We start from the raw sequence: 20,413 nt of genomic DNA, 5'->3' as shown, positions 1-20,413 counted from the left end.
GAGTCCAGGTGAGAGGCTTGGAGTCCTGGGCTGGGTGTGCCTTTGCCATGCAGAGCCACAATGCCTGATGGGGATCTCGTTGGCCACTGTGGCTGGGGGATGGGAGGGCTGCAAGTGTGGCCTCCTGAGGGGGGCAGAGTTGTCCTGGCTGGCCCCGTGTTGGGGGTGATAGGCTGGCTGTGGAGGAAAGGTGGGGCTGTTTCTCATGGGCTCAGGGCATGGGGTGCTGAGCTCTGAGGAGGGATTTGGGCAGTGGGACACTCATTCACTCACTTACTCACTCACTCAAACATTTTCCAAATCCCCACTGTGTGCCATGGCCTGTGCTGTCTACAGATGTTTCACTGTGTGCTGACCTTACAGAGCTGACAGCTAGTAATGGGGACAAATAAGGACATTACAGGAAGGCAAAGTAACAGCAGTGACGGAGACATCAAATGAGGGTGCTCTGGAGCCTGCGGTCAGAACAGAAAGTGCTCAGACTCTGCCAGAACTCAAGAAGAACTCTTGAAACCTGGACAGAGGTAGGCTCCATGGAGATCTCGGCCCAGTCCTTCTGTACCCTGATCCCTGACTTCTGGGCTCAGATCCTTAATCTAGAGAGAGCCAGTCCCATCTCTTGGCCACCTTCCCGCTTGCTCAACTGCAGCCCTGATGCCTCCTCTGTGGTTTCTGGCTGTGATGTTACTTCCTCTCAAGGTTTCCCTAATTTCCGACAGACATTGATTTTCAGTCTCCCTGGGGGCCCCTGGGGCCTCAGTCCAAACTCAGTAAGTTCCCATACACCGGGTGTGGCACTCTTGTGTTAGACCTAGGCTGGAAAGAAAGGGCGAAGAGGGGCAGGAGCAGGGGCCTTCCCTTTCTCTTCCTAGGCTTGTCCCTAGAGCGCTCATTCCCCAATGTCCTTCTTAAAGCTCTCCTTCCCCATCCTCCCCTCCTCCACTGAGCCTGGAAAGGTGTTGTTTGCCCTGTGCTCAATCCCCAGGGCAACAGGCCAGGCAGCAGGTGTGTGTGTGTTGAACAAGGCCATCTCTGGAGTGGAGTGGCTGGAGATGAGCTTTGTTTAAATATTAAAGAAGTCAATCATTAATCAAGCCTGGCTGGGTGCCCAGCTACCCACTGTCTGCATTTGGGAGGACCTGGCCTAGGGCAGGGATGGGCCACAGGGCAGTTTGTAAGGCTACTTGCATCTCAGACAGCTGACAGGCAGCTTCTGGGGGCTGGATTATGCAGCCCAACACAGTGCCAGCCAGTATACAGAGTTCAGCGCTCATGAACTGAGCACTGATGTACAGGAGTGTCTGGTTTTACTTGCATGCATCTTATAAAGGCACTGAAGCAGTGTCCTGTTTCTAACCATGGCAGATACTCCTTGGGTATTGCAGCCCCTGTCCAGCCCCACAGTAGAGTCTGAAGAAAACATTATGTGAAAAACCAGTTTTGGGGTGAGGGGCTAGTTTGCAGGGACACAGCCCTTGGGTAACTAAAACTATGGATCCTGAACCCTAGGAGAAGGAAGCTGGTCTGGAACCCAGGGCAGACATGGAATCACACAGTCACCTGTGCACGTGGCCTCACACACATGAGTTCACAAACGCACAACTGCCCATGTACCCAGGTCTGCCACGGTTGCACCCAATAGCAGTTGGGTGCTATGCATGCAAGCATTCCCCCCCCCACCCCCTCTCCACTTGGCCACCCTCCTCCTGCCCCCAAACCTCACCAGTTGCACTGGTGTCTAGTCCCAGCTCCCCCATTCATCTCTCATCCACGGAGGCTTCCTGTTGTGCTGTGTGAAAATCCGAATGATGAGGCCAATGGAGCACAGCATCAGGAGGAGGCAGAGGCCCAGCAGCATCCACTGTCTCTTGACAACTTGGTGGGGCTCCATGGCTATGCCCAGGAAGTAGGTTTTGGATGCTGGCTCGATGGCATTGGCGTCCTGTGACCTGGGACCCTGTGACTGGGTGCCCTGTGACCGGGTGTCCTGTGACCGGGTGTCTTGTGTACTGGTGTCTCGGGTCAGTGAGTTTTTTTCCAGGGTGTACAGCCTGCGGCCCAGCAGCAGGACGGCCAGTAACATGACAAAGCTCAGGGCCAGCAACGTCCACTGCCCGGATCTGACCTGGTCGGGGTTCAGCTCCATCCCCAGGAATGCTGCCCTGCTGGTTTCTCTGTCTGTGGAAGACACAGGAAACACATAGAGCAGGTGAAGCTGGGGAGGGTGCCTCGTGGTGACCAGAGGGGATCTGATGGCCACAGGCCTTCTCCCCCAGCCTCTGGCACCTGCCTTCCAAAGGTGAGGGCCTTGCCCTGGAAGGAAGGTAGGAAAGAGGAGCAGGAGCGGGAGGAGGAGGAGCAGATGGCACAGGTACGGCCATGTACCCCATGGAGCCCAGCAGTGGCTCCATGCAGGGTCAAGGGGTAAGGTGCCCACCCTGTGCTCAGATCCACCCTGCAGTCTAGCCGGACATGGGCAAGGGAGCCTCCGAGCCAGTGGCTGGGGCATGGGCTGTGGTCTTGGCTGAGGCTGCATCAGGTGCAGACAGGGTCACACTGCAAGGTCCTTGATGGGCAAGGGGTGAAGGCTGGGCTGTGGTCGGGGCTGGCCCAGGGCAGGCTAGGGTTGGGCCTGGAGCTGGAACAGAGGTGGGACGAGGGTCAGATCATCAAACCTTCAAAGGAACAGCTGAAGTCTGGCCAGCCCAGTATCTCCCCCTGCCGCACGTTCTCAGTGACCAGCCAGTTCAGCAGGGGCTTGAAGTAGGTCATGAGGGCCTTTGTAGACACCTTGGTCTCCCCAGTCATCTTCTCCAGGACCTCCGGCCAGGGCTTGCTCGAGCCCAGCTTCAGGACATCCCTGGGAGGGTAAGTACGGCTGTGAGACTGCGTGGGGGCATCGGCTGATGCTGTGGGACCCCTCAGTATGCCCAACCCCACCTTTAGAGTCTGACTTTGCTAGCCAGACTCTCCCAACAGATGTTCAGCATAATGGATAAAAGCACAAGCTCTGTATGGAAGAGGCCAACACAAGACTGTAAAACAATTATCCTCCAGTTAAAAAAAAGAAAAAGAAATCTCAAACTTTGAAATAATACTAACCTGTGTTTGAATCCTGACTCTGACTCAGCTGTGGGACCTTGGGCATGTACTTAACCTTTCTGAATCTCAATTTCCATATCCATAAAATGGAGAAAATAATAGTACCTACCTCTTAGGGTGGTTGTGTTGGCCAAATAAACACAATTCTAGGAGCATAATTAGGTAGGCAATAAATGTCTGATTACTATTATTATTATTACTAGTACTACCACCGTGAGAATTATTATCCTGGACTCAAATAAGCCTAAAGTCATGAAACACTCTTTCCCATGAGGTGCTCAGTGTCAGCAGAGAGACTGCTTTTCAGTCCCTTCTGGTCTCCCAGGGAGTGTTTGCGAGGATTAGCGAGATTGCAAGCGTGGGATGTGTTCTGTGCACTGCCGGCGGCACTGCAGAAATGTCAGCTGTCTCGAGGCTCACCCAGTGCTCGGTGGCAGGGGGTCTAGCCTTGGGCTTGGCCCATGCACTCAGGTAGGGGGACAGCATGCACTGCAGCCGGGGCTCCGGGCTCCTCCTCCCCAGCGTCCCCCACAGAGGCAGCAGGAGGTGTATGTTGATACTTCTCAACCTGCCTCCCCCATCTGACCTGGAGAGAGGTGGGGCTGAGAGGCCCAGAGGCCTAGAGTATGAAATCTAGGCTGTCAAGACTCAGGTTCAAGACCCAGCAGTGCTAGTTAGGGGCTTACAGCCACAGACAATCAACTTAACCTCTCTCAGCCTCAGCTTCTTCATCAGTAAAACTGGCCCCCATTAATACCTGCATTTCACTGTGGTGAGGATGAAGACACAGAACAGTAGCAAAGAGGGCTTTGTAGCTTGCCAAGTCTTATATACATTGCTTAATAAACAACTGGGGAAGAATAAGGTGGGGAAACTAAGGGTCAGTAGATCCGTGGCAGAGACCACTAGGGGAAAATGTAGTTAGGATCCTAGAGAAATGGAGGAGAAAAGTCATCAAGATAGAAAGGAGAAAAAAACAAATGAAACCCCAAAACTACTTTTAGGTAAGAGGATTTTATCAAGTGGCAGGTACTGTGAAAAAGGAAGGACCTGGTGGGGGAAAGTCTCAACCACTGAGAGTCTGCCTACTCAGAAATAGTCCTTTAGGTTGGGTGGGACAAGAGGTTTGACGTGGGCAGCACATGAGACTTGCAAAGTCTGGGCACTCCAGACTGGGCACTGTCTGGAGCCCTCCACTCCAGGGTGGCAGAAAAGGGCCCGTGGATAGGATCAGGTCCTCATGGCATGGTGAGGCAGGGGAATTTGGGAACTTGGACCAAGTCCACTTCTACCTTCCATTCCCAATGGCACCAACCTAGAGGCTGCCCCAGGGCAATCACATTTAGGAAAATGAGTCAAAAGTAGCAAAATCAAGTTTTAAGCTCTATTAGGGAAAAGAGCAGCCAAGAATCTTGCCTTCCCCTTCTCGCCCGCAAGCGCTTGCCTGCCCCATCCGTCCACAAAAGGCCTAGAGATGACTGGCAAGGCCTTGGCATGCTTTGGTACCAAGTCAGACCCTGGGAGCCTTATATGTCTTGGGTGGAGAGGGGTAGAGAAGTGATGAGAAAGACTGAGGTCAAATGTCTCACCGGTCAAGTGGGATAAAGGCTCAGAGTCAAAAGTGAGTTGATGCTGGGCTTCCCTCATGGCTCAGGGGGTAAAGAATCTGCCTGCCAGTGCAAGAGACACGGGTTTGATCCCTGATCCGGGAAGATCCCTCACGCTGTGGAGCAACTAAGCCTGTAGGTCACAACTACGGAGCCTGTGCTCTAGGACATAGGAGCCACAACTACTGAGTCCATGTGTCGCAACTTCTGCAGCCCGAGCACCTAGAACCCGGACTCTGCAATAAGAGAAACCATGGCAATGAGAAGTCCAATCACCACAACCAGAGAGTAGCCCCTCGCTCCCCACAACTGGAGAAATAGCCTGAGCAGCAACGAAGACTCAGCACAGCCAAAAATATAAAATTATTAAAAAAAAAACAAACAAACTTAAGAGTACTCTTGAAAATATCCAATGAATATTAAAGTGTATTTTTTAAAAAAGAGTTGTATAGAAAACAGAAGTCTGCTATTTCTTGTACTCTTGTGTTGAGGGGCAGAGTTCCCTCCTTGGTTCCCTGGCAAGACCTCCTTACCCTTTCTGCATGTTCACCAAATCCCTTTCCTGCTGCACCAGCTCCTTTCTTGCCATGTGGTTATTGATTTATCCTGTGGCCCATTGCCCCCTGCTGGACGCAGGGCAGGCTGTTTGGCTTGTGCACAGGTAAATGTTTGCTGAATGAATAAATGATGGGCAGCCAGAGACATGAACGCAGGGAGCCAAGAGGCCCCTTCTGTTCCACACATTCTGAGAAACTCAAACCTGGGCAGTTGGCTAGGATAAATCCCAGGAGTATGAAAAGATGAAAAAGCAAATAGACTAGGGAGACAAGAAGGCATGTCAGGTGCAGTCCTCCTGGGAGCAAAGGCAAGGATCAGTCTTGCAACTCTGTCTGGCCTCGTGGATACTGACAAGCTGCATGGTGGAATCACGAACGTGCTCATTACCTTTGCAAAGGATGCTAAATTATTGTGGATAATTATTAGGATACTAAAGAGTGGCTTTGTTCATCCTCTGGGGAACCAGGAACAAAACTCAACATGACCTTGACCGATTATGGTAATGGACCTACTGAAATCGGTTGAAATGCAATGAGAAAAAGATTACATCAGTGGGGCGGGCTCCATATCCCAGAGACTGGAGTGCTGACCTTGGGACCAGAGGACCCTGGTCTAGCTTCACCAGAACAGCATCCTTTATAACTGATGGAAGCAACAGGGTGGAAGATATGTATTCTGGAGTCACCTTGGGCCTCAAAGCATGATTCTGCCACTTCCTAGATCAGCAACATGCAATTATACCTCTCTGAGCTTCAGTTTCATCATTTATGAAACATGAATAATAAAATCCACTTTGCAAGTTATGAATTGCTAACGTGAACACTGTAAGAGCGCTTGTTAGAGAGCCAGCCTGTGGCAGTAAAGGCTTCCAGCCCAGGTCAGCCTCTCACCCCACTCCAGGTTTCCTTCAGGGCCAGAAACCTGCACTACAGAGGCAGGGATGGAAAGGATGGACTAGACACCAAGTGTGGGGAAAAAAGACTGCGGGTAGGGGGTCAAAGTAGACCACAAGCTGATCTGAGTTGGCCAAGAGGTTGGTGCAAAAGCAACCTGGATCAGCCTGGGAACTGGGTTCAGGCACCTCCGAGAAAAGACAGGCAAAGCAGAGTGCACCCCAGGATGCATCAAGTGCTGCTGAGAAGCTAGGCAGGTACCTTGCAAGGGAAGAGTAAGGGGATTCAGATGGAAGATGGAGGCAGAGGTGAGACCCCAACACTGGCTTCCCATCTGGGACAGTTCGATTGATTGACAACGTGAGCAAGTGCGTGCATGCATACATGTGTGTGTGTGCATGTTAGCAGGAGGGGTTAAACTGTCTCTCTGACCACAGGGGCTACATAAGAGGAAATGGGCTTTGATTAACATAGGAGAGACTGTAGTCTGACAGAGGGAAGAACTTCCACTAGAACATAAGCTCTGCTCAGGGGACCTAGGGTGGAGCCAGGTGAGGAGAGAGGCCTGGGGCAGGCTTCCAGCGAGGTGGGGAAGGACAAGGGAAGGGGGAGGACACTCACTCCAGGAGCTTCCCAGCCTCCTTGGAGTTATAGATGTCACAGCGGTGCAGCGGCCCCATGTGGCCCGAGGCCTTGCAGAGTGCTTCATGGAACTGGAATTGGAGCACGAGGCTGAGAAAGTACCTGGGGAGGGAAGGCGAGGCCGGCTGGGGGTGTGGCAGGGGTGGGCTCGGGTCAGCGGGCCACTGTCAGGTAGGCTGGCCCTGGGATACTGCAGGGTCTCTCCTTCCTAACCTTCTGGACTCAGGCGCCCCCGCCCTACTCCTGCTCACCTCTTGGGACAGCAGACACGCTTTCCCATCACGCTGCCCTCCGCAGGGGAGCTGATGTGAAAACTCGGTGTGCTAAGGACAAGGCCTTCAGGAGGTTGTGCTGTCCAACAGGAGGAGGTGGGAGGCGTGCAGGGGGAGGACACTTGGGTCTGGGGCCTTCCTGAAAATCCTCCGCCTGGGTCCTGTGTCCCCCAACCCCCAGCCCCCCGGCCGGTTCTGCTGGAGTGGCCCAGACCTTACCGTATGTAGGGCAAGCTGGCAGAGATGTGGAACTTGGCGCCTGGATCAAAGTCCTCCTCTGTTCGAGGGATGGGAGGGCACAGGCCCTGGTACTTCAACCTGGGGGGCGGTGGTGTTAATCCAGGGCTTGAAAGTGCCACCTGGTAAGATTTCCAGAGCCCTTTTCCTTCTGAAGCATTTGCACAGCTATCAAAGCGACTTGGCATGAGGAGGACACTTAATGCATTTTATTGATTAAATAAATGAGTTGAAAACACATGGGATTGGGAATCAGAGAATTAAACAATTACAGGAGTTAACATTGAGCATGTCCTCTCTGCAGGAACCGTGCCGAGTTCCCCATACTGGCTCCCTCAACACTATCCCGGCTCTGGGGACATGGGAGGGAATGGGCTAGGCAGGGTCCCTGCTTTCGTCCTAATGGTGGGGGACGGCCATGGACCAACCAACCAAGTGGTTTCATCTGGTAAGAAGTGCTGAGAAGAAAACACAGCACCATCCCTGTGGTATGGAGGAAAACCGAGGCTTAGAGATCAGGGAGTTGGTAGCAGGACATGGCAGAGTCACAGGCAGACCCCGGTAACTGCTGGCTTCGCCCCTCTGAGCTGTGTGACTGTGGGAAAGTTGATTGTTACCGAGCCTGGTTGTCAAGTGTTGTCTGTGAAATGGACATAACGTGCGCCATCTTTGGGGTGGACTCGCCGTTTCATGTTGGCCCTCTGGAGCCCTGAACAGTCCTCATGGGGAGGCTCCTCTCTCATCCATGAGGTTGTGTTCAAGGACCAGGGAGTTGCCCCCTCCCTCAGCCTCTGGCTTCCATCACTTAGGGGGTGGTGGGCGTGGCTGAGGGAGGGGGCAACCTCCCTCAGTCCAGATGTCTGGTGGGGGTGCCCTTGGAGGGGACACAAGGTCAAGACTCTGCCAATCTCCCCAGTGAGGTCTGGTCCTGAATTCGGGGTGGGAGTCGGAAGGTGAGAGGACAAAGGGAGGGGCAGCCCGCTCTGCCATCCCTGGGTGGCAGTGTGACCGCAGGCTGGTCACCTCTTCTTCCTCTGGGAGTGGCCATGGGTCATTGTAAAGGTTCAAGTCAGCCTAAGGGCTTGATGCAGAACTGGTGGGCCCTTCGGGAGCACCTGTGGCCGGCAGACCTGAGGTGGTCGGTCTGAGGCCTGGTGGAGAAGGGGAAGCCTTGCCCATGGGCAATTATTATCCAATCTAACAGCCAGGGGTTGGTGATAGGATGGACACGGGTGCCCCTCACTCAAGACTGATGCTGCCTGACTGCTGGGGGGCTCCTTCACTGCCAATCCTGCCCACAGACAGACCTGGGGACACACAGTCAGAGACAGGTGTGTGTCTGTGTGTGTCTGTGTGTGTGTTGGGATAATAGGAAAGGGGGCAGTGGGCTTGCCCTTGTCATATAAGGACTCTCCACCAGAAGGAAAGAGTTCAGACCCCAAACACCCCCTCTGCTGACCCCACTAGGAGGCAGAGAAGGGAGGGGAGGAGCAGGACAGCCTGCCTGGTGGTCAGCATCCTGTTCTTGGAGGGCCCAAGTGCGACCACCGTGTGAACTTGCTGGCCTCCAGAGATCCCCCGAGGGGCTACGAGCCTGCTGAGTGCTGGTGCCAGATTCGACACAATCCCCCAAGACTCACGCTCCGGCCCTACCCACTTCAGCAGGAACGCTTTTGTCTGGGGACAACAGACAGCCAATGTCACCCCAGGGCTTTCCCATGGCTGCAGATTACCAGCTCACACACCCAGCTCTGCCCCCGGAGACGAGACGGTGGTGCCCTTCGGGAGCAGGCGGTCCCCTTGAGGCTACCCCAAAAGCCCACCCTAGTCCAGGCATGGCTAGAGGGGCCCGAATGGCGGTCCTCCTCACCTGAGGTTCCACCACTCCTGGTTGTACATGTCCTTCTCGATGGTGCCATCAAAGACCTTCCAGCGAAACAGGTCCATCAGGTAGGCGAAGGGGATGAAGGCAATCTTCTCCAGGGCAACGCTCATCAGGAAATTGACCTCCTCCTCTGGAGAAAGCGGAGAGGGGGCAGTCAGGAGGCGGCTCTGGTCCCGCCTCCCCTAGGCCTTGCCTGGGGGGCCCCAGGCCTGGGATCCTCCTGGTCCCCATCACCTTTGTCCTGGTGCTGTTGGCTGAGCAGGCCTCTGTTGAGCAGGTGCTTATGGGAGGAGGCTGAGAGGGTGACCACCGACCCCACGGCCTCCTCGAAGGCTGGGTTGGCGCCTGCGCGGAAAATCACTGAGAGGTTCTTGTATTGCAGGAAGTACTGGATGTGGCCCATCTGGTGGAAGATGGACAGCAGGTCTTCTATGGTCACTTCGGTGCACTTCTTTATCCTAGGGTTAAAGGGCAGGGGTCAAGGAGCATGGGGATGCCCTGGGAGAAGAAATTTCCCTGTTCAGGCTCTGTTAAAGGGACTGGGTGGTCGGGCTGGAGACCAGCAGGGCCTGGTGCCCTTGGTACTCCAGGCGCCACATCCGAGCAGCGGCCAGGCCCTTGGTGTTCACACTGATTTCCCCCAGGTGGCCAGCTCACCACCCCCCAGCCCCGGCCGCCACCCCGCTGAGACAGGCAGGCCGGTGGAGAGCAGGAGCAGAGGCGGGGGCCAGTGCCAGCCACAGGGTACACACCTGAAGTCCTGCCCGTTGTAGAAGTCCCAGGCAGACGCGTGGCACTCCACCTCCCGCCCGTCGGTCGGCCTCTCCATCATGGAGTTTGTCCAGAACTCGGGCGGGGTGGAAAGCATCCCCATGGAGGTGAAGAACTTTTCAGCCTCTTGGAACATTTTCTCAGGCTTCCAGTGCTGTGGGGAAGAGGAAGCGTGTGGGGCCCCGCCCAGGGGGCTGGGGGGTGGGGCAGGGCAGACAGGGGCCCGAGCGTTGACCTGGCCTTGCATGATCTTCGTGATGTCCTCGGGGGGCTTCTCCGGGAAGGGCAGGGCCAGGTCTAAGATGTTGACCCAGGACTGAGCCCACATGTTCCCTGGAAGAGGAGGGGAAGGGTTAAGAGGAGGCGGGAGACCGTCTCTCCCCACCGACTGAGCGCCTGCTCGCCTGCTGCTCGGGAGGCCTACTCCACCTGCCCGCCTCTGCCGCCAGCTGGGGCTTTACCCAGGACGTGGGCAGGGATGGGCCCCCTCAGGTCGATGAGCTCGGGCCCGTAGAAGCGGTAGAGGGCCCGGCGCACGTAGGCGTGCAGGTTCAGGTAGAGCGGCTGCAGCTCCTGGAACAGCTGCTCCAGGTCTTCCTGCAGTGAGTCGGACTCGTACTTGGACCGCCACAAGGCCCCCATGTCTTGGTAACCTAGGACAGGGGAGGGGGCTCAGGGGTGACCCCCACCCACCCTTCAGCCTGGCCTGGCTGGCAGGAGACCCAGGCACCTGCTAGGGAAGCCAACTGACCTCCTAGATCCTCGAGGCCTTTATCTGCCAAACAGGAAAGACACCCCCGACCAAGGTCACCATCCATATAGGATGAGAGTGGGATGGAAAGGTGCTACTGAGCATCCTCCAGGCCTGGGCGGACAGGGTCTGCTCCTCTCTCACCACCTGGAGCCCCACCCACCCGGGCTGCCTTTCTTCAGATCCTCCCGAGAACTTCTTGTTGCCCGGCTTGCTCCATCTTTCAAGCCTTGGATGAATGTCAGCGAGGCCCTCCCCGCCCACCTGGCTGAAACAGGGTCCCTTCTTCTCTCTCTGCAGCCCCATCCTTCTCAGCACGTATCCTGGGTGGTGACTGGAAATGAGCGTCTGTCTCCCAGAGGCCTGTAAGCCCGGGGAGGGTGGGCACCTTCCCCGTCTTTCCACCTGTGCATCCTCAGACCCTCCCCAGCAGCGGCACACCCCAGTCGTAGTGATCAGTTGCTGTTTGTGGATCCACACGACGAGTGACCCACCTCTGGGCTCCCCAGCAGCAGGGCTCAGGGCTCAGGGTTCCTGCCTCCAGATCCTACCCAGACTCGGCTTCACCCTTCCCAGGACTGCCTGGAGCCCCATGCAGGACGCAGTCTGCCCAGCTGGATGGGCCTGCAGGTGCGGGGCGAGGGGCCTCACCATTGAGCTTCGCAGCCTTGTTGCTGAGCTGCACGTAGCGCTCAAAGGTCATGCGGAGCTGGCGACCCACGGCATCCCGCCAGCCCTGCCAGGCCCACAGCAGCTCCTTCTGGTCTCGGGAGGTGGCCATAACTTCTTCAAGGTCTGTACCCAGAAAAGGAGCCGAGGTGGGACCTCACTCCAGCCGGCCTTCTGCCCTCTCCCGCCGTGGGCAGCCCCTCCCCAAGTGCAGCTGGGGCTGGGAGGAAGGCGGGAATCCGGAGGCTCCTGGAACGGGCTGTGCTGAGACTCTGGGGTAGGTGGGGGTGGGCTCGGGTGCTCACCAGGCTCCAGGGGCAGGCAGGGCCCCTCATTCAGGCAGACCTGGGCCATGCTGTACGTGGTCTCCATGTAGGCCAGAATCTGGTTGTACTGGGGGGACAGGTGTCACCCAGGGCAGGCCCGCAGCCATGGGCCCACCCCCAGTGCTAGCCCCACCAGCTGGAGAGGCAGGCCTGGCCAAGGCATGGTCCCATCTTCCCACTGGCCTCTGCTCACCTCCCCCACCCACCCAGACAAAGCTCTGGCCCTGCCTCCCCCAACCTCCTTCCAGCCCCAGGCTGCTCCCCACCCGGCGGCCTGCCCACCCCTGGGGTGGGGAGCATGTGCCTGGAGACCTGGGGGCTCGTCCATCACCTCCCGGAGCTCCTCCTTGGGCAGGGCCGCCTTGTCTACGTTCAGCAGCTTACTCAGCATGCGCTTCACGTCCGGGTCCTGGAAGTTGGCGATCTTAAACAGGCGGGCCCGCGTGCCAAAGTACAGAGTGTGCTGGGACTTCTCCACGTCCTTGTAGAGCTGGAAGGACGGTCACCATGTTTGTCGTGCGAGGGTGAAGGAGAGGGTGAGGGTGTCACATTGAGCTCCAGGGCCCAGCCCCACAGCCTGCTTCCAAAGCCCCTTTAAAGGGTCTGGAATCATTGAAACTTTGCTAAGAGCGAGAAGGGAGGGAACCTGGCCCCTAAAAGCAAGCAGGTGATATTTACAAGAGGAAAGCTAGAGGTTCTAGCCCAGAGAGCTTTCAGGGCTCCAGGAGGCCTGGAGCCTGACATCTGTTCCAACATGTGCTTTGGGGCTTCCCTCTCTCATCCAGCTCTGGAAGAGGGGCAAAAGGTGTGACTCCTTGCCCCCCAGCATCCCTGCTCCGTGACCCCTGAGAAGAACAAGGGGAGAAAGGGCAGGGGTGGAAGTGGTACCACACCATCTCCTCTTGATTTTTCTTGGTGATGTTGGTGACATAGTTCCAGGCGGCCTCCATGAACCGGTTCCACACAACATGGGCTGTTCGCTCGTAAAACTGCAGGAAGGCCTTTGCCACAGTCTCATTGTAGAGCTGGTCTGCAGAGAAGGAGAAGGGCATCAATTGTCCTGGGAGGGGCCTGCCCCTGCCTGGTCCCCTGGTCTGACCCCACGTTCCCTCGGGTCCCAGCCCCACCTGAGTCCCGGTCACCCTGAGCCATGGCACAACAGAAGAGCACAAATAGGGAAGGTCCAGGGCAAGTCCATCTTGATCCCATGACCAAGAGAACAGCAGCACTGGAGGAGGCTGTGGCCCAATCACGGTCCAGCTCCATATTGTGACATCAGGGGCTAAAGGGTCAGTCGTGGAATGTCAGAAAGGGAAAGGCCCCACCTAACTTCTGGCCCAACTGTCCCCATTTTACAGGTGAGGAGACTGAGGTCTAGAAAGCTCTAGCCGTACTACCCGGTTCACACCAGGTCAGTGGCAGAGCCAAAAGGACAACCAGGGCTCTTAATGTCTAGACCAGAGCTTGTCCCACCCGACTTGGTCACTTCTCCCTGGCATTGGAGCCACCCTTGATCTTGACCAGGGATTGATGAACCCCCTCCCTCCACAGGCTGGCGTTACTTCTGAGCCGGTGAGTGGGAGGATGGATGAATGGATAGACAGAAGGAAAAGACCTCTCTGGGCCTCTGGATTCTGGAAGCACAGCTGTCTTTCCATGTTCTTCTGACTTGACCGCCTATGTTCACATTTTTTTGGCCTTTTTCTCCCTTGAGGGATGTATGATTGATCTCGGGCTACTCCTCTTTTTCACTGTCCTTACACCTGTTTCTCAAGGGAGAGCCCTATACCATGAGTTTGCTGTCAGGAGGCACAGAAGGTAAGGGGCCATCTCTCAAGATTTAGAAAAAGTACTTTTTGGTTGCTTGGTTATTATCTGGTTACTATTATCTTCATGCTATACATGTCACCCTCTGGATTTATTTATCTTGCAACAAGAAGTTTATAATTTTTGACGGCCTTCACCCATTTCACCCACCCACCCTTGCCTCTGGTGTTCACCATCTCTATATCTTTGAGTTCAATTTTGTTTTGTTTTGTTTGGGGGTGTTTTTAGGATTTTTATTGTTGTTGTTGTTGTGTGTGCTCAGCTGCTCAGTCATGTCTGACTCTTTGCCACGCTATGGACTGCAGCCCCTCAGGCTCCTCTGTCCATGGGATTTACCCGGCAAGAATACTGGAGTGGGTTGCCATTTCCTCCTCCAAATGATCTTCCTGACTCAGGGATTGAACCCACATCTCCTGTGTCTCCTTCATTGCAGGCAGATTCTTTACTGCTGAGCCACTGGGCAGGCTTTGTATTTTAGATTCTGCGTATAAAGGAGATCATACAGTATTTGCCCTTCTCTGTCTGACCTATTTCATTTAGCATAATGCTAAATCCATCCATGTTGTTGCAAATGGCAAGCGTGCCTTCTTTTACATGGCTGAATAGTATTCCTGTGCGTGTACATGCACGTGTGTGTGTGTGTGTTACATTTTTAATTTCCATCAGTGGACACTTAGACTGTTTCCATATCTCAGCTATTGTAAATAATGCTGCAATGAACCTGGGGGTGCAGATATCAAGACACTAATTTCATTTTCTTTGAATACATACCCAGGAGTGGAATTGCTCTATCATATGGTAGTTCTTCAGGCACTCTATCACATCTAATCCCTTGAATCTATTTGTCACTTCCACTGTATAATCGTAAGGGATTTGATTTAGGTTATACCTGAATGGTCTAGTGGTTTCCCCTACTTTCTTTAAGTCTGAATTTTGCAATAAGGAGTTCATGATCTGAGCCATAGTCAGCTCCTGGTGTTGTTTTTGCTGACTATACAGAACTTCTCTATCTTTGGCTGCAGAGACTATAATCAATCTGATTTCAGTATTGACCATCTGGTGATGTCCATGTGTAGAGTCTTTTCTTGTGTTGTTGGAAGAGGGTGTTTGCTATGACCAGTGTGTTCTCCTGGCAAAACTGTATTAGCCTTTGCCCTGCTTCTTTCTGTACTCCAAGGCCAAATTTGCCTGTTACTCCACGTGTTTCTTGACTCCCTACTTTTGCATTCCAGTCACCTATAAGGAAAAGGACATCTTTTTTTGGGTATTAGTTCTAGAAGGTCTTGTAAGTCTTCATAGAACCATTCAACATCAGCTTCTTCAACATCTCTAGTCAGGGCATGGACTTGGATTACTATGATATTGAATGGTTTGCCTTGGGAACGAACAGAAATCATTCTTTCATTTTTGAGACTGCATCCAAGTACTGCATTTTGGACTCTTCTGTTGACTATGATGGCTACTCCATTTCTTCTAAGGGATTCTTGCCCACAGTAGTAGAACCGTGAACTTCCAGATGTTCAAGCTGGATTTAGAAAAGGCAGAGGGTGCTCGCTTTGGCAGCACATATACTAAAATTGGAACGATACAGAGAAGATTAGCATGGCCCCTGTGCAAGGATGACACGCAAATTCATGAAGCGTTCCATATTTTTGATATTTTAAAGAGACAATAAAAACTCTTGATTTGGAAAAAAAAAAAAGAAAGAAAAGGCAGAGGAACCAGAGATCAAATTGCCAACATCCGTTTGATCATTGAAAAAGCAAGAGAGTTCTATAAAACTATCTACTTCTGCTTCATTAACTATGCTGAAGCCTTTGACTGTGTGGACCACAACAAACTCTGGGAAATTCTTAAAGAGATGGGAATACCAAACCACCTGACCTGCCTCTCGAGAAATCTGTATGCAGGCCAGGAAGCAACAGTTAGAACTGGTCATAGAAAAATAGACTGGTTCCAAATAGGGAAAGGAGAATGTCAAGGCTGTATATTGTCACCCTGCTTATTTAACTTATATGCAGAGTACATCATGAGACATGCTGGGCTGGATGAAGCACAAGCTGGAATCAAGATTGCTAGGAGAAATATCAATAACCTCAGATATGCAGATGATACCACTCTTACGGCAGAAAGCGAAGAACTAAAAGAGCCTCTTGAAAGTGAAAGAGGAGAGTGAAAAAGTTGGCTTAAAACTCAACATTCAGAAAACTGAGATCATGGCATCTGGTTCCATCAACTTCATGGCAAATAGATGGGAAAACAGTGGAAACAGTGACAAACTATTTTCGGGGGCTCCAAAATCACTGCAGATGGTGGCCACAGCTATGAAATTAAAAGACACTTGCTCTTTGGAAGAAAAGTTATGACCAACCTAGACAGCATATGAAAAAGCAGAGACATCACTTTGCCAACAAAGGTCTATCTAGTCAAAGGTTTTTCCAGTAGTCATGTATGGATGTGAGAGTTGGACGATAAAGCTGAGCACCAAAGAACTGATGCTTCTGAACTGTGGTGTTGGAGAAGACTCTTGAGAGTCCCTTGGACTGCAAGGAGATCAAACCAGTCCATTCTAAAGGAAATCAGTCCTGAATATTCATTGGAAGGACTGATGCTGAAGCTGAAACTCCAATACTTTGGCCACCTGATGTGAAGAACTGACTCATTGGAAAAGACCCTGATGCTGGGAAAGATTGAAGGTGGGAGGAGAAGGGAACGACAGAGGATAAGATGGTTGGATGGCTCACCAACTCAATGGATGTGAGTTTGAGTAAACTCCGGGAGTTGGCGATGGACACGGGGTCCTGGCATGCTGCAGTCCATGGGGTCGCAAAGAGTTGGACACGACTGAACTGAACTGAACTGAACTGAGCAACTGAACTTAACTGAATTGAACTGATGGTAGTCTATTTTTAATTTTTTTTGAGAAACCTCCATGCTGTTTTCCAAGTAGCTGCACCAATTTACATTCCCACCAACAGTGCACAGGGGTTCCCTTTTCTTCATATCCTTGCTCTCACTTAATAGTGCTTGTCTTTTTGATAATAGCCATTCTAAGAGGTGGAGGTGATGTCTCATTGTGGTTTTGATTTGCACTCCCCTGATGACTAGTGATGTGTAACTTTTCATGTACTTCTTGGCCATCAGTAAATCTTCTTTGGAAAAACGTCTATTCAGATCCTTGCCCATTTTTAAATCAATTTTTTTCTGTTGTTGTTTGGACTCCTATGAATTCTTCATGTATGTTGAATATTTAACCCTTTATCAAATTGTATATGATTTGCAAATATTTTCTCTGAGTCTGGGAGTTGCCGTTTCATTTTGTTGACGGCTTCTTTTGCTGTGCATAAGCTTTTAGTGTAATGTAGACCCATTTGTTGATTTTTGCTTTTGTTGCCTTTGATTTTAGTGTCAAGTTAAAAAAAAAGTCTTGGCTAGGAATGATGTCTAGGAGCTTACTCACTGTATTTTCTTCTAGGATTTTTATGGTTCCAGGCCTTACTTTGAAGCCTTTAATCCGCTTTGAATTGATTTTTGTCTATGGTATATGACAGGGGTCCAGTTTCATTCTTTTGCATGTGGCCATCCAGTTTTCTCAACACCATTTATTGAAGACACTATCCTTACCTCATTGGATATTCTTGACTTTTCTGTCATAAATATATCGACCATATACATGTGGGATTATTTCTGGGCTTTCTATTCTGTTCCATTGATCTATGTGTCTGTTTTTATGTCAGTACCAAACTGTTGTGATTACTGTAGCTTTGTAATAAAGTTTGAAATCAGGAAGTGTGATGTGTCCAGCTTAGTTCTTCTTTCTCAAGATTGCTTTGGCTATTTGGGGTCAAATACAGTATTTTTAAAAATGCAAAATACAGAGCTGAGATGGAAAGCAAGAAAAGGGACTATTCAGATGCCTGGGAGAGAAGGAGGGCTCATGCAGCAGTGAGTGGGAACCCATGTGAGCAATCAAAGTGCATCCATGCCCAAAGGGCTGCAGCATCAGCGCCTACCTGAGAATAGTCAGCCACAGTGGGAGTAATGCCTCCATCAAGGGAGCCAGCGGATGGCTTCTTTTCTAAAAGGACCCTGCAAGAAACAACCATGAAACCAACCCTGAGGATACCTTCACAACCTGGTGTGTGCATGGGAAGGGTTTCCCTGTGGAAGGCTGTTCTAGCGAAGATGGCTCATAAGTCAAGAATACCATGCGCAAAAGGAAATCCAACGCAGTTAGTGTTAGCAATGACCACCACCACTAAGCACTGTCAGGGGCTAGGGACTTTTGAGGGCTTTGGGGATATGAATCCTCACAATAAACTACGAGGCAGGTACTGTGATGAATACACCCAGTTTATAGATGAGGAAAAGGAGGGACAGAGAGGTTGGGAAGCTTGATCAGAGTCACACAGCTAGCAAACAGTGGAGGTGGGACTCAAATCCACATAGCCTGGCTCCAGAGTCTGCGCTGAACTCCAGACACAGGCAGGGATTAGACCACACCCAAGGAAGGACAGGCATTAGGGAAATCTGAAAGGGACTTAAAATACTAGGCTTCACACCATCTGCAAAAATAAACTCAAAATGGAATACAGACCTAAACATAAGAACTCAGACTGTAAAACTCGTTGAAGAAATCATAGAAAAAAAGCTTCATGACATTGGATTTGGCAATGATTTCTTGGATATGATACCAAAAGCATAGGCAACAAAAGAAAAAACAGACAAGCTGGACCTCATTAAAATTAAGAGCTTTTGCACATCAAAGGACACTAACAACAGAGTAAAAAGGCAAGCAACAGAAATGGAGAAAATATTTGCAAATCCTAGATCTGATAAGCGACTAATAGCCAGAATATATAAAGAGCTCCCCAAACTCAACAGTGAAGAAACAAACAAGCTAATTCAAGGGCGGGCAAAGGACTTCACTAGATACCCTTCTAAAGATGATCTCTAAATGGATCATAAATACTTGAGAAGATGTCCAATATCACTAATCATTAGGGAAATACAAATCAAAATCTGAGATACTATTAGGATGGCTGTTACCAAAAAATGCAAAAAACAAAACACAGAAAATGTCAAGTGATGGCCAGCACAGGCAGAAATTGGAACACTTATGCTGGTGGGTCTAAAATGGTGCAGCCACTGTGGAAAAGAGTATAGAATTACTTTGTGATCCAGGAATTTCAATTTGGGATGTGTACCTAAGAGAAGGGGACTCGAATAGACATGGTGATGGCTGCACAACAATTGAATATACTCAATGCCACTGAACTATATACTTCAAAACGGTTAAAATGGGGACTTCCCTGGCAGTCCAGTGGTTAAGACTCTGTGCTTCCAATGCAGGGGGTATGGGTTTGATCCCTGGGTGGGGAACTAAGATCCCACACACTGTGTCATGGCCAAAAAAAAAAAAAAAGGTCAAATGGTAAATGCTATGAATTTATTGTCTATATTACAACAATTGTATGTATATATTATAACAATTTAAAAAAAAGCAGGTCTTTAAAAGTATGAGAGAAGGAGCAGGATCTATGAAGTAAGAATAGACTTCTGTGAAGACACTGGAGGTCTAAAACTAATAGAAGTGCGAAAATAAAAAGTATGGTTATTAAATTGGAAAAGTAGTCATCTCAATGCACAGGCTAAGATATAGCCAGGGAAATCGCTTGGAGTGCAGGACAGAGAGAGATGAGAAATACGAGCGGGAATGAGGAGACATAGAGGACAAAGTAGGAAGCTCCCAGCAGGGTCTGGCAGGAGTCCCGGAGAGGAGACTGAAAAGGATGAGGAGATGACAGCTGAACGTCTCCAGAACTGAAGGAAGCCCAGTCCCAGCGATGAACGAGCCCACTGCACTCCCAGCGGGAGGACATCCCATGAGACAGGAAGGAATCGTGAAGAATGTCTATCCGGCTCGCAGTGAGCCGCTCCGGGCGGTTTTCTCCATCTCTCCAGGGAGGGGCTGGTCTAACCTTGCCCTTCCAGCTCTCTCAGTCTGCGACTTGAGGGGATGCTTAAAGTGGGAGGCACACATGAAGCGATCTTTATCAGGAGATGATCAGGAAACTAGGCGCCAGGAATTTCTACATTATCTCATCTGACCAACTGCAGCGATCGTGAGAGAGTTCCTAAGAACCATCACAGGAACCATCTCACAGGCATAAAATTGGAGGCTCCAAAAATGGAAGCAAGTTGCTCAAGGTAAAGTTCAGGGGTAGGATTTGACTTAGGCCTAATCCAATGTCAGTGGACTCCCTATAGAGCCAGAGTGGGCCCCGTGAGGCAGAGTGCAGAGACTGGACAAAACCGTCATCACTTCTGGCCCGCGTGGATCAGCACTGCTCCCTGACGGGCAGCCTTGGGCAGGGTTCAGCTCTCAGGTCACCAGGAGAAAATGCCGGGACGGCCCCCTTCCCGCTGTCACCACCTCCTCAGCTATCCCCAGGCAGGCACGGCCTTGCCTTGATCATCCGAGGCGGCAGAACAGGAGTCTAAACGTTCTTAATATTTCAAAAGCCCTCCTGGATAAGGCTGTTAAGTCTTTGCAGCTCAGACCTTTGAATGCTGCCCACAGGCTCTGACAGGCAGCAGGAACCCCTGCAGCTTATAAAGATAGGAAGGGGGTCATGTGACAATGACCTCTGTCTGACAAACAGCTTTTGAAACATCAGGCTGGGGAGGGGGGCTCATTAAAGAAGTCTTCGGTGGTAGAAGGCTTGGAACTATTTAGAGGCTATGTTTATAAATTCCACTGTCTCAAGTAATCATAAACTTCCACCCTCTTGCAAATCCGGAATACCTCAACTCCACATCCTGACCCATGGAATAAGCCTGCATGATTGCGTCTATGTGCTACACACACAC

At 51.5% G+C, this 20,413-nt stretch overlaps 1 protein-coding gene and 1 non-coding gene across 2 annotated transcripts; one reads left to right on the top strand and one right to left on the bottom strand.

The window, feature by feature from the left end:
- Positions 1-111: 111 nt before the first annotated feature.
- LOC133055644 (angiotensin-converting enzyme-like protein Ace3) lies at positions 112-12,865 on the bottom strand. Its single transcript, XM_061140777.1, has 16 exons — positions 12,841-12,865; positions 12,607-12,743; positions 12,045-12,203; positions 11,693-11,780; positions 11,370-11,513; positions 10,429-10,620; positions 10,203-10,300; positions 9,949-10,121; positions 9,431-9,654; positions 9,182-9,326; positions 7,294-7,392; positions 6,782-6,904; positions 2,676-2,860; positions 2,011-2,178; positions 1,724-1,920; positions 112-177 (listed from the first exon to the last, which is right to left on the bottom strand). Exons 1-15 carry the CDS (start codon positions 12,863-12,865, stop codon positions 1,739-1,741), a joined length of 2,142 nt encoding a protein of 713 aa, XP_060996760.1. The 3' UTR covers positions 112-177; positions 1,724-1,738.
- Positions 12,866-15,087: 2,222 nt separating this feature from the next.
- On the top strand, positions 15,088-15,194 carry LOC133058029 (U6 spliceosomal RNA). Its single transcript, XR_009693155.1, has one exon. It is a non-coding gene; the product is annotated as a U6 spliceosomal RNA (small nuclear RNA).
- The last annotated feature ends 5,219 nt before the right edge of the window (positions 15,195-20,413 follow it).

The sequence above is a fragment of the Dama dama genome, chromosome 5 (genome assembly GCF_033118175.1).
Source record: "Dama dama isolate Ldn47 chromosome 5, ASM3311817v1, whole genome shotgun sequence".
NCBI lineage: Eukaryota > Metazoa > Chordata > Mammalia > Artiodactyla > Cervidae > Dama > Dama dama.
Note: the sequence above shows the minus strand (reverse complement) of the source record. Positions and strands in the feature narration are given on the sequence as shown.

What these genes read in the sequence shown, in the direction of transcription:
- LOC133055644 (XM_061140777.1), bottom strand. Translation starts at nt 12,865, where the DNA reads ATGGCTCAGGGTGACCGGGACTCAG. An exon ending in CAGGAGTGGTGGAACCTCAG is followed by an intron (nt 7,393 to 9,181) that starts GTGAGGAGGACC and finishes ACCGCCCCCCAG; the next exon opens with GTTGAAGTACCAGGGCCTGT. An exon ending in GAGGCTGGGAAGCTCCTGGA is followed by an intron (nt 2,861 to 6,781) that starts GTGAGTGTCCTC and finishes TTACCCTCCCAG; the next exon opens with GGATGTCCTGAAGCTGGGCT.